Source organism: Erigeron canadensis, chromosome 3, assembly GCF_010389155.1.
Source record: "Erigeron canadensis isolate Cc75 chromosome 3, C_canadensis_v1, whole genome shotgun sequence".
Classification (NCBI taxonomy): domain Eukaryota; kingdom Viridiplantae; phylum Streptophyta; class Magnoliopsida; order Asterales; family Asteraceae; genus Erigeron; species Erigeron canadensis.
The window spans coordinates 33,074,704-33,087,884 of NC_057763.1; the positions used below are offsets into that span (position 1 = coordinate 33,074,704).

The window sequence follows — 13,181 nt, forward strand, 5'->3', positions numbered from 1 at the left end:
GTTTTAGTTGTTTACCCTTTTATAGGTGGTTCTGGAAGAAGGAACTAGGTCTTTGTGAATTGAAGTTGAAGTCTTAGAATTTACTTTTCAAAGATTGAAGGTATTGCCATTCTTGGAGGAATGGTATTTTTGATAGAGACCTAGTTCATCCCATCTTTTAATGGCTCTTGGTACAAAAGTTGGTATTTTGGAACTTGATAAATATGAGTAATTTGTGTACTTTCATATTTGTATCATGGTCATGGTGAATTTAGTGTCAAAATGAAGGTCTGGGTTGTTTGGCAAAATGGGTAAATGACCCGTTTCGTTATGAAACGTACATTTGATGAATTGAAAGCTTTTGAAAGTTGTGTCGTGTATTACTTGGCTATTTTGAATGTTTGCTTCATTGATGTGTCTTTACTCTATTTTTGAAGTACAAGAATAATTGTTGAAAGATTTCAAGTCTTTTAAGTATTCATTTTGGTTCTAGAATTATATTCCTCTTGGCTCTGAAACTTTACTTCATCTTGGTTCTGAAATTTTTCTTCATTTTGGTTCTGAAATTTTTCTTAATCTTGGTTCTGAAATTTTTCTTCACCTTGGTTCTGAAATTTTTCTTCATCTTGGTTCTGAAGTTCACTTCATCTTGGGTATAAATTTACTTCATCTTGGTTGTGAATTTTCTTCATCTAAAAAAGAAAAAAAATGGTCTTATTTTCAGACTGAGTCGTTTCACCCTAGCCGCCCACTATCAACCCTAGTTTGTAGTTGCAGATTTCCAGAAGGTTTTGGAGCTTCTAACGCCTTCCGATCTTCATCTGCGGTCTAGATCTTATCTTATATTTTACTTTCTTTTGGTAAACAATGTCTTTCATCTTTTCAGACTTTGTTATTCCTTTAATAATGTCCGGCTAATAGACTGAATACTTGTTTGGATCAATGTGATCATGTAGACGCTTATTGTTTTACTGTGTTTGTTAGAATCTGTTGAAATGTGTTTTGCTGTTTACCATAGATCCATGTTTTACTAGTTCTTCATATTATTATTGGTGTTATACCTGAATATATTAGTTTAATTCTGATGGTTGTCTATGATCATACACTAGGAGTATAGGACTAATATGCTAGGACAGGAAACAACTAGTCCGTCTATAACTAGGAGTAAAAAGTGATTCACTTGTAACCGAGTGATCCAGAACCATTATAATTAGAATGAATAAAACATGAAGCTTAACAATGTCAGACGCGATCCTTTGACTTGGAAACAATCACTGTGGTCACCGGAGAGAATTATTATCTGGTCATGGCTTATGAGCCGGGTAAATAAAAGATGAACTAGTAACACAAACTTTAGGTCAATAATGTTTAAACAATGAATCTAGCGAGAATTTGTTTATAGGTTAGTGTGAGTCTAACAACAACATTATTAATTAGGCGAAGTGAATCTAACGAGAATCTGAGTCGTGCTCAAGTTTCCAACAGACTAGCAAATAGGTAGAATAGTATTTGGTCGTACCATGAGATCGGAGATGCCAAACAAGTATTTTAATTTAATTACTGTTATTAGCTTTTTCAACTTATTTTCAGACTTAGCTTCTCGCTGAATAAGCGGTTGCGGCTACTATTTACTTTTCAGTATTAGTTTATTAGGAGTTAGTGACAAACCCCCAAATCAACTAGAATTACACACATTATTAGATTGGGAAATGCAAACGTCCCTGCGAACGATCATGTAGCTTACCACTAGACTATACTACACTGACCGGGTTCTCTGCTCGTAAGTGAGTGTATTTAGATAGTTACTTGTACAACATATAAATTTAAAAGCAGAAAACAAAAACACCATCACATATAACTTTGAGTTTTCACTACATAACTTTCAATTTTGTAACTTTTGTCATGAAAGTTTTATTTTCCTTACTTTTCACCACGTAACTTTTGGATATTCTTTCCTTTTGTCAACAAAGTTTCATATTTTTAACTTTTTACTACATAACTTTTAAGTTTTTCAACTTTAGCCACCAAAGTTTTATTTTCTTTATATTTTACCACATAACTTTTCACTTTCTAACTTTTACCACGTACAAAAGTTTCACTTTATAATTTTTGCGCATGGTGTATATGTTACGTAATGTCTCCCGGGGCAACGTCTAGAAACAAAAACTAGTTTAATAATATTTAGAGAAGAGATAATGTCTGTTAAGAAAAAGGATTGAATTTGATCGACCGTCAGTGTCTTTTTCTGATAGATAAGGATGAAATTTGACTACTGGGTATAGTCAGAGGGACAATTTACTATTTGGTATAATCATAGGGAGAATTTACGTCGTTAACTCATTGTTTTAATATAAAAAGGGGGGTCGGGGGTTGTGTGTGGCGGTGTCTTACTTTTGAAATAGAGATAGAAAAAGCGGCGAAGATGAAGATGGAGACATGTTATGATCCAAGCAATCCATTAGAATTTCAAGAAGAAAACGATGAATATATACAAAAGTTATATTTGGATATGGAGATGGATTTTATGGTCCATCCTAATTATCACAAACGCCACAACTTTTTCTTGATCAGATCACTAGCAATTCCCGATATCTATAAGGTACTACGTACTACGAGTATTTGTTTATTAGCTAATACAGTAGTAAATACGTATGCTTCAATTCAATTCAATTATATTAAAAACAAAAGACTTTTGATTTTCAGTACGCTCGTGACCAACATGATGCTTTCGTGCCTTATCTTGCTATCGTGACCAACATGATGCTTTCGTGCCTTATCTTGGAATCGAACACACGAATAAAGCTGGAACTTATTAGCTATTTAATTCAAAGAAAATTTAATATCTTACAATGAGAAACCTCCAGGCATTAAAAAAAAAAAACACAACCCTAGATAATGTAGGAAACATAAAATTTGCACACCAGGAAAACGCCAAATGGGTTTGCCACCGCATCATTCTCTCCCCTTCGAAAGGACTCGTCCTCAAGTCAAATGGATTGAAAGTGGCAGAAACATTATAGAATCCTAGCTAACACCTTGAAAGGCCCATCAGCACGGGGTTGTAAATTTGTAATTTTTCTGCACGGACACTTGGAAAGTGATCCTTACTAAGATCAATTCACACCAGATCCTTGTCCTTGAAAACAAACTTTTTTTTCCTCCAATTGGCCCGACGCTGGTACAAATCTGTTCACGAACCTGTTGGTGAATCAACTATATTTGTTCAACCCGTTCTTCCTCTTGAACACTAAAATGTTTAGTAGCTGGAGATCCAACGTAGTATATGCGTTGCGCCCATACACGGCCCGTACACGAGCAAGAAAGGGCTCATACCTGTAGACCTGTGAGTTGAACGATTATAGGCAAACTCAGCTTGTGGGAGAACCAAATCCCACTGTTTAGGATCTGATCTAACGAGACTGCACAACAAACTCCCGAGGCTGTGATTGGTGATTTCAGTTTGACCATCACTTTGTGGATGGTGAGCAACTCAGCACTACTAAAACTCAGACGTGAACCCAATCGTATCCACAATGTCCTCCAAAAGTGACCCACAAAGTCGACATCTCGGTCTGAAGTTATAGTATTAGGTAATAGGTACACCATGTAACCGCAAAATTTCAGAAAAATATAAGCGAGCCCCTTGAATAGCATCATTAGTTTTAGTACAAGGAACAAAGTGTGCCATCTTAGAAAACCGATCAACAACTACCATTCCTGAATCTTTTTGTCGTTTTGTTTGAGGGAGTCCAACCACAAAATCGAGAGACTATTCCTCCCACGGCCCCTCGAGAACAGGTAAGGGAGTGTAAAGACCAGCATTAGAATGGTGCATCTTTGCAATATGGCAAGTCCTACAATGATCAACAACCCGAATAACATCTGGTCTCATTTTCAGCCAGAAGAAACTTCCTTCATTAATTTCAATGTTTTGTCCCTCCCAAAATGCCCTGCCGATGCCCCTCCAACACAATAGCATCTCTTAATGAACACTTAGGAATGCACAAGCGAGTTCCTTTAAACAAAAACCCCTCGTGTATTGAGTATTCTCCCTTTGGGCTGGACCACAATTCTAGAAACTTAGGATCTTCTGGATAGAAGGAACTGAAAGAGTTAAAGGCCTCTACTCGTACTTGTAGAGAGGTAAGCAAACCACGCCATCGACTTAACGCATCAGCCATGGTTTAATGATTCCTGACTTATGCTTAATCACAAAAGAAAATTCCTGCAAATACTCACCCACCTAGCAGGACGTGGGTTTAACTTATGTTGACCCTGAATGAAGCGAAGTGCCTGATGATCAGAAACTAAGATGAAATCATTAGGTAACAAATAATGTCGCCAATGTCCATTACTACAAATGATAGCATAAAACACTTCATCATAGGTGCAATACTTCTGTTTTGCTTCACTAAGTTTTTCACTAAAAAGGGCAATTGGACGAGTAGTTTGACTTAAAACGCCACCAATCCCAAACCCCAAGGCATCACACTCAACCTGGAAGGTCAGATCAAAATTAGGTAAAGCTAAGACATGCGCTTGAGTGACCCGCTGTTTGAGTTCTTCAAAATCAGTAGAGACGGCGGGAGTCCACTGAAACTTATTCCCTTTGAGACAATCTGTTATTGAAGCTACTAGTGAACTGAAATATCTGATAAAACAGCGATAAAAGGATGCCAAGCCATGAGAACTACGAACTTCGTGGACTGTTGTTGGGGGTGGCCATGTAGTAATGGCCTCTACCTTAGACTCGTCCATCCGAATACCATTACCAAAAATAAGATATCAGAATACCAGTGTTTTAGTATTATTATTATCAAATAAGATAGCTAAAGTTTTTTAAACAACAAACTACTCATGCTGCTGTGTTTGTCCTAGCATACATAGTAAAATTTATACTCGTAAGACTTACCTACAAACCTACCTTGGTTCTAGTGGTATATGTGTGATGAACCCTCTTCGACCAAAAAAGGTTGTGGCTATGTTTTTAAATAAATAATTACATAAGATGGTATTGTAATTGGTTACTGGAAAACTTTACGAATTGAGTTGTTCGCTACATTTTTTTTTTTTGTTGGCTACATTTTAAAGATAAGATAAAAGGGGTTACTACGTAAATTAAAGAAGGTTTTACAGATAGATTGATGTGTATACAGAATATAAAAACAGAACAAAAATGGTTTTGAAGATACATTCAGACACAAAATAAAAACAGAACAAAAATGGTTTTGAAGATACATTCAGACAATAAATTTGACATTAAGTTGGAATGTTGGATACACTTTAAGGAAACGCTTGACCCTGTTCAAAAAGGATTAATAAGATATGTGTAGATTTCGTTTTGGTTCATTCTGATAATTGACATTGCAGGTGATTTTGCATGGCCAAGGTTTAGAACCATATGTGAAGCTCTTTGCCTTCTGCTGTGTTTTACTCGCTTTCAAGACACGCTCTTCACACTTCTGCCTCGTTGACTTATTGGTTCTGACTCCCTCTTGTTTATTTATATTCATATAACGTACCGTGTGTGACTGTTAACTGAAATATATTAGCTAATTTTACAGAGTAAGCACCAAGTGGCTCAAGTGAAGGAAGTTGAGGAAATGGAGCTTCATATTTTGACAGGTCTGAATCAGAGGGTGAGGCCAGTGACAGCCGTGACATTCCTGTATTTCCTTATTCCCGGGCTTAAGACATTGGTAGATACGCAAGGATCTTTTCCAAACATCCCTTCCTCTCGTCTGCTTTTCAACATTCAAACAGGTAATGTAAACGTGGGCAGGTGTATGTTTCATCACAGTGGGCTTTATGAATATCTTAAATATGATGTACTAATGCATTGCATTTTTTTTTCCATTTTCCACTTAATGAATTACCAGATATTAGGTTCACAAAGTTCAAGCCTTCTACACTTGCAGCGTCAGCGATTCTAGTTGGTTCTCACCAAATACTTCCCTGGTCAGATTCCGAGTTCTTAAAGAAGATTTCTTTATCTAAATTTGTTAAACAGGTATAGAGGATATCAATATTTGGCACCATCTTCTTCTTTCAAATAACTTACGGAATATATTATATCTTCATATATCTCTTTTCACGATGCGTTCTAATATTCGGTTGTTGGTTCCCAAGTTTGCACAACTTATATACTTGATTGTTTAATAAATAAATAACACTAAGTAAATAAATAAACAAGTGTAATGAAGTAGTCATATGATTAACTCTTTGGAACATACAAAAGAGATTACCATTAACTTGAATACAAAAGCTTTGACTAGACTAACTAGTACATAGATCTTATTGAACTTATAAGATCTGTAAAATACAGATAACAAAGAAATTACACCTAGTAATTATGAAACCAACAAGAACAATTGTCTTCACAACTGTGGCCTTTTAAAGGAAAAAGCCATTGTCTTCTATCTATGGATGTTGATGTGAAAGTTGATGGCAAAATCTCTTAATTCACGCTTTTGCAATGTAAGTCAATTCCAAGAATTAATTAGATTCATTTTAAGCAAGGAATGGGTCTAATTACAACTGAAATAATCCATGTTTGTTTATTTTGTTCTCCTTAATTTTTCCCTCAATGTTATCCCTGTCAAATTGACTCTTTTTTTAATGGCTGTAGTCTGAGTTGGAAGAATGCTTTGATGAATTGAAGACGCATGTTATATCCGGTATGTGAAGTTAAGCTAATTCAAAAGAAGAAACCTTGATTATGTAGAGATGATAATAATTATCTCTTATCTCTTATTTTCTCATATATAAGAGTAGTAAATAATTGCAGATCATTTGCTCAGCTCTGACCAACATTCAGGGAAGTCCGAGTTTGATTTAACCTACAGATGGTTTGGTGTCAGAAGGAAATCCAAGGCCGAGATTTGTCGACAGATTAAAGCAAAGTGCGAGATAGAACAATACGGTGATTCTATTTTGCCCAAACCTGAGGAACCACCTTTGAAGAGGTCCTTGAGGAACGGTATTCAAGCCTAATTTTACTAGTTCTGAACTGTTTTTTGCTTTACAACTATGATATGTTTAAGGTGTAAACTTTAGGCATAAGATTATATCGAATCCACTTGTCGTACTATAAAATGTCATTTTGTGCCTTAATTAGTTAAGTAAATTTTGTGTTCCAAATTTTAGTTTCCATTCATTTATAGTGACACAATATTTTCCATGATCTTTAAATAGGAAATGAGACATGATCTAGTGACCTGCAAAGGTAGAGAGAGAAATCTAATGGAGCCAAGTTGAACTTTTTGTCTTCTTTGCAGACTATGTGCACAATCGTATAAAGTGTGTAAGTTTCAAAGGGCTGTGGAATAAAGCAAATGCTGAGGATACGAAAAAGATGGAAGAAAATGATTTTATGGTTGTGGATGCTGATCCCATTCTTGTTCAGGCTGTGAAAGCGTTGGAAGTTATTTAATGGAACTTAGTTTAGTTTTATTGTCCGGTATTATAATCTAATTAGCCAGTAATACTTGAAAGCTATTTAAAAGTTGTCGGCTTTGTAAATTGTATGCACGTGATGGTGTTAAATAGTCAAATATATTGCTATGAGACTAATGTTGCCCGGTCTGTAATCCAATTTGAATGAATTGCCAAAAATGATAGATATCTGTTTGCCATATTTTCTCAGTGCATTTCCCCCCTGAAATGCAGCAGTCTGGAAGGCCACCTTGCAACAACCTTTCCTGAAAAAAAGTTTTCTGCTTCACTCTCTCCTCTCTCTCCCAGTTCTGTTCTCTTGGATATTTACGTTTTTCTTTCGTTACTTGTCTATCTTGATTAATAAGATAAATTATATCTTTATCTTCTCAAAGACTCAAACAAGTTATTTTTTACCCTGGTTAATATAAGAAATTATGACCGTTTCAAATGCTTTTGGCTGTTTTTCGGGTTTGATGGCAATCTTGCGCTGTTTTCTAGGTGGTACCAGCCATGCTCTGGCAATTCCCAGTGGTGGTGGTTGTGTAAAAAGGGGGAGATTGGTTGCCTAAAAGAATTTATGTATGAACTGCCTATTACCTCTCAAAAAAATGAATATAACATGTAGGAACTGCATAAAGTTTGATTTTGTATAACTATCATTCCCCTTCAACCATGAGTTTCTGATAGTTAGCAATTTATGTGCACTTCTGAAAGATGTGTATTATGCAGTAAGTACCATTTGATAATGATATCTTATTAACTGTCTGACTTGTTTTTAAGCAATGTTTTACTTTCCCAGCTTGACTGGTTAGAAATATAATAACATAAATCAAAGCAACCCATTGATAATAAAAAACTTTACATAGCTATGATAGTTTCTGCTTGTATTTTGTCATCAACTCATCACTGATATGTCAGATTTCACTTGTATAGTTTATTGAAGGAGCTTACACGTTTATGAGGTTATCTTGTAAGTTAAGTTTTTGTCATCACCTTACCTAATCAATAATCATCACGTTAAATTATTTTGTTTGGCACTTTTGGTGGTATGTGACTGGAAATTAGACAAGGTGTGTAAAAAGGACACATTGGATCGAGCTCGAGTGAGAGGCAAATAACTACCTCTAGAAGAAACTCATTTGCACCAAAGTATTGAGGTAGAGGTGAAAAAATGTCTTGATAGAAAATCATTTGCTGCACTTGAACGTATTCAGTCCAAATTTGAGTCAAATATGCTTAAATCTGCTGATGTTGTTGTATACTGGAAAACTGTTTATAAACGAATTCCTTGAAAATACCAACGTCAATAGGTGAATTTCTCTCGTTGTATTCATAAATACTGTCTTATGGAGATGGCAAAACGATCGGGTTGGGTAAAGGATTAAAACACGCTTGATAAAAAAGAGTACATTATTACCCATTCGACTTATGAGGCAAGTTTATTACTGTCCAGCTTCAGCTCGAGGATTATTATACTTTGATATAGTCAAACAGTGCTGACTGAAGATTTATGGTGTTGAGCTTGTAACAGAATTTTGAATATGCAATATCTTTATCTGACCTCAAAAGTCAAACTGTACATGATTCTTTATGCAGATTTGGTAAGAGGCCGTATGCTAAAGAGGCTATCTTTTTGTGACAGGCATTTTCTTCGTCAATAAAAAATTGGAATGTCCTCGTAAAAAGGCATTCAAGTGTACATCTGATTATATGAACGTGGACTTTTGCACGTTTATTTCAACTTCAAGTGTTACCGTCATCGTCACTGAAATACAGACTGAAGACTACAACTTATAAATAGAACATATGGAGTAGCATCTTTGAGTTGTAGATGCAGTATTTGTAAATGTACCTCCGAGGCTAAATAATGAAGGTCAAATATGTATCATGTATGTATATCAACAGAAAATCTGATCTTAAGTGTACAAGAAAATATATATCCCCATGTATACATTGCTTCAATATTTAGTAAAACCTTTTATGATATTGTTTTCCACAACCATACATTTTTCAACTTTTACAATCTGCGGTCTAATGGCAAGGGGTCTTGTTTTCTCATAAGAGATCTCAAGTTTGAATCTTGTCCTTGGAATATATTTTGGGGGTGGCCATGGATTTTGGGAAAAAAACCCAGTCCGGTTATACCACTAAACGTTTTTCGCTATCAACAATATGATCTTGATAGTTGATACCTTTGCTTTTTACTTGATACCCTCACAATTGTCGATCTCAACAGATTACATCACAATAATGACATTTTTGTGTATCCGTAGACAAACATGGACTGTGCAAGACTCTGAATCGACTCCATACAATTCTCTTTTAATTTTTCTCTACACCTCTAAAGTATTCACCATTTCAGTAGCCTATGACTCCTATTTATAGGATACAATAACTAGATCTCCAAGTTAGACCCTCATAATTTGGAAACATACCAAATTATTTAATAGTCATCAACAGCATATTTGCAAATTAAACAAAAAGTTTAGCAAAATCTTTTCTTTTTGAATAACAGTTACTTTATTAAAACTCCATTACAAAATATACACAAAAGCCCGTATAGCTCAGTGGTAGAGCGCCAGTCTTGTAAACTGGAGGTCTGTAGTTCGATCCTGCATGTGGGCATTTCATTTATATTCTTCTTTTGTAATTTCTTTACAATTCTAGCAAAAACAGTATATTCCTGTTTTTATAGTTCTTGTAGCTAAAACTTGAATACATTTTATATAATAATGTATAATGCAGATGTAAAATTAGTACTAAATCCAACAAGATCTGCAATATGACACATGAACACTGGAAAAAACAGAGCCGAACTTTTATTCAGATTTTAATTTCAATTTCATACATCACAAACAAATGATACAACACCAGTTACATTCATAAATTTCAGTGTTCTTTTAAGCATAAGGAACTTTTAACCTATGAGTCTCGGGCCCTGCCACCATATCGTCCCAAACAAGGTCTGATAATGCCATTGTCAACTCCCCGACTTTACCTGAACAGAAATAACCCATCATCGTTAGACAACAAAAACGGTGCGTTTTATGACAGAAAATCAATACATTAGTTATTAAGGGTTACTTACCATCGCCAATAGGCTTTTCATCCCACTCGATAATTGGTAGTACAGGAAGCGTGCTTCCAATATACATCATTTCAGCTGCTTGTTTCGCTTCCTCAACAGTTATATTCCCAACTTTCACACTTTTCAAACGCCCGTTTTCAACTAACTTTGGAGCTAACTCAAGAAGTCGTTTTGCAGTGCAGCCACTTAAAATCTTTTCAAAATAAGGTAAAATAAGCTCTTTATCATGGGTCACAAAACCCACATTCACATTTGGACCCTCGGCTACAAACCCTTCATCATCGACCCAAATGGATGCAAATGCGCCTTTCTCTTCAGCTTCTAACTTTGAGAGAACATTCGGGAGGTAATTCACGTTTTTGCTTGTAGCAAATAGAGGTACTTTCATAGGGATTGTGGAAGTTATCACTTTCACGCCTTCTCTATGTTGTGCAAACTCTTCATCTATAACAACTGCATAGAATGCAGACGTTGGGCACCCTGAATTAGATAGTAAGAAATCGCCTGGCCCAGCACTTAACCAGTATCTTAAAGTTCCTTTCTTGCAGTTTGATGCTGCTGTCAGTTGGATGATGATGGTGCGAAGAGTTGATTTTGGAAATGGAGATGAGATCTTTGCTCTTCCTGCTGATAGAAGGAACCGATCAAGATGACCATCCAATTCATATATGTAGCTGTGAAAGACAACTGTTATTTATTTTTTTCACAGAATGATAGAAAAATTTATAAGTTTTGGAGAACCTTGATAACAACATGAATTTTCCTATGAAATGCGATACAGATATAACATACATAGGTATTAAACTGGTGGTAAATTGTGTCTGGCATTGCTTTTTGAAACTAATTATGAATCTATAATGATATTCCGAATAAGATGATGGGCTTTTAGAAGATAATATTCAGATGTTTTGTTTGAAGTTTTGATATAATGTCGTCTGTGTTTAGAAAACTCTGGTTTTATAATGATTTACATGTAAAATGTTACTGTAAAAAATTAGAATCAGTTTTACTGCAGCTTTATTTGGGATTGCATTTTTGGGTTGGATATAAGTATGTTGAGACGTACATCTTTAAAACGCAGTTTAAGCACAAAATCAGTTTTACAAACGCAATTCCAAATACACAAATTAATAATTTGACCTCTAAGGCACTAGATAATCACATAGTCAGAATTAGTTCCAAACTTCCAATATAGCCAACTAATAATAAAAACTGATTGTGTGCAACTCAAAAGCACACTAATCAAATAATCACTTCCAAACGGATTTTATAAAGTCAAGGGTCTAATCTTAGAAGTCAAATGCAAGTTCTTTTAAAGGGGTTGTTGAAGGTTTGATCACATTATGAACGAAACCAAAGACTCACCCATCAAGAATGATGGCAGTATCAAACACACCATGTCCTCGATGCACCATATGATCGTCTATAGGAATGACCATCATTGCCGGATCAAGAATGATCCCACCATAAACACTAGAATACATTGCTGGATATGGTACCTTCTCAACTGAACTCCACTGCTTATGCAACTTCTCAAGCAGCTAACCATAAATTACAATAATCATTTTGATAATATAAGTATATGACTAACACAATAATTGTCAGCTTCAAGCTTCATAAATGGCATAAATAAAACATATGTTACATAATGATATCTTAAATTATATCAGCTTTTATATGATCGTTTAAAAATTATACCTCTGATGATGATGAGAATACATGAACTTTTGATTCTTCAACATTCTTGATCTCATCTATGATCAAATCACCAATTGTATCAAACACATGATCATATAATTAAGAAATAGAAAAAACCTATACAAAAGACTATATGGTTCGCCCTTAGTGGTATCATTCTCCCGGCATAAATGCTTTATGGGATTTAACAGAAAAAGGTCACGGGTTCAGATATTGTCACTCCACATAAAATGATACCAAAAGAGAGTTAAAAATTAACTAGGTGGTCCTTAGAAAAGTGTAACTTGGGTCCAAAGGATCACCGGGTTAGAGCTCCTATGTCGTTTTATAATTTTTGTAAAAAATAACTATACAAAAACGGAAGATATATACCTGAATTTGCAGCCATTGATTGAAAACTGAGTAAAAGGTAGTGAGTGAATGAGAGGGAAATTGTGAGTATTTATAAAGATGAAAGTGTGTTGTTCACCATGATTGATGATATAGTAAAAAAAACATTTAAAACTTAGGGAATCAATATTTGTTGTTACATGAAAATGGTGGTTTGTGGATATAGTGAAGAATTGTTAAGTGTAAAGACAAAGGCAGGTGGCTGAACATTTGTTTGATTGTTTGTTTTGATAGTGTTTGTATCCTATCAACTTCTTTGGTTTCAAAAGGAGTTTATTTTTTCTTCTTTTTTTTTTTTGGCAAATATAAGTATCATATTCTAACATGTTACCATATATTGATATGACATTGCAAGTTTTTAGAATTGGAAGTGATAATCTTTTCTTACCCGTGCATTACTGACTTCTATAGTCTGCTACATATATTATACTTAATGGTAAATAGATAAAAAGAATGGTATCAATATCATTTCTCTTTTAAAATACACAAGTAACAAGTATATGGAAATGATATGCATTCTGTATTTCTTATAGTTGTGACTAAAGTGATAATAAGATATACAAGTTAGTTGCTCACATGATGTTGTAGT

The 13,181-nt window shown here is 34.8% G+C and overlaps 2 protein-coding genes and 1 non-coding gene across 3 annotated transcripts; 2 read left to right on the forward strand and 1 right to left on the reverse strand.

Annotated features, from left to right (window-relative positions):
- Window positions 1–5,354: 5,354 nt before the first annotated feature.
- On the forward strand, window positions 5,355–7,555 carry LOC122594617. The gene is made up of 6 exons (XM_043767053.1): window positions 5,355–5,460; window positions 5,544–5,742; window positions 5,859–5,989; window positions 6,608–6,656; window positions 6,767–6,958; window positions 7,257–7,555. The coding sequence occupies exons 2-6, from the start codon at window positions 5,583–5,585 to the stop codon at window positions 7,409–7,411; spliced, it is 687 nt and encodes a 228-aa protein (XP_043622988.1). The 5' UTR covers window positions 5,355–5,460; window positions 5,544–5,582; the 3' UTR covers window positions 7,412–7,555.
- Window positions 7,556–9,969: 2,414 nt separating this feature from the next.
- TRNAT-UGU lies at window positions 9,970–10,041 on the forward strand. The gene has a single exon. It is a non-coding gene; the product is annotated as a tRNA-Thr (tRNA).
- Window positions 10,042–10,213: 172 nt separating this feature from the next.
- Window positions 10,214–12,750, reverse strand: LOC122592843 (D-amino-acid transaminase, chloroplastic-like). Its single transcript, XM_043765161.1, has 5 exons — window positions 12,575–12,750; window positions 12,203–12,258; window positions 11,870–12,045; window positions 10,505–11,178; window positions 10,214–10,414 (listed from the first exon to the last, which is right to left on the reverse strand). Exons 1-5 carry the CDS (start codon window positions 12,588–12,590, stop codon window positions 10,317–10,319), a joined length of 1,020 nt encoding a protein of 339 aa, XP_043621096.1. The 5' UTR covers window positions 12,591–12,750; the 3' UTR covers window positions 10,214–10,316.
- Window positions 12,751–13,181: the final 431 nt, after the last annotated feature.

Bases quoted from the DNA above. Each gene is read 5' to 3' on its own strand.
- LOC122594617 (XM_043767053.1), top strand. From the start codon at position 5,583: ATGGAGCTTCATATTTTGACAGGTCTGAATCAGAGGGTGAGGCCAGTG. The intron at 6,657-6,766 runs GTATGTGAAGTT...AAATAATTGCAG, and splicing joins GAAGACGCATGTTATATCCG to ATCATTTGCTCAGCTCTGAC. The intron at 6,959-7,256 runs GTATTCAAGCCT...TCTTCTTTGCAG, and splicing joins GAAGAGGTCCTTGAGGAACG to ACTATGTGCACAATCGTATA.
- LOC122592843 (XM_043765161.1), bottom strand. The intron at 11,179-11,869 runs GTGAGTCTTTGG...TGTCTTTCACAG, and splicing joins ACTGCCATCATTCTTGATGG to CTACATATATGAATTGGATG. The intron at 10,415-10,504 runs GTAAGTAACCCT...ATTTCTGTTCAG, and splicing joins TGAAAAGCCTATTGGCGATG to GTAAAGTCGGGGAGTTGACA.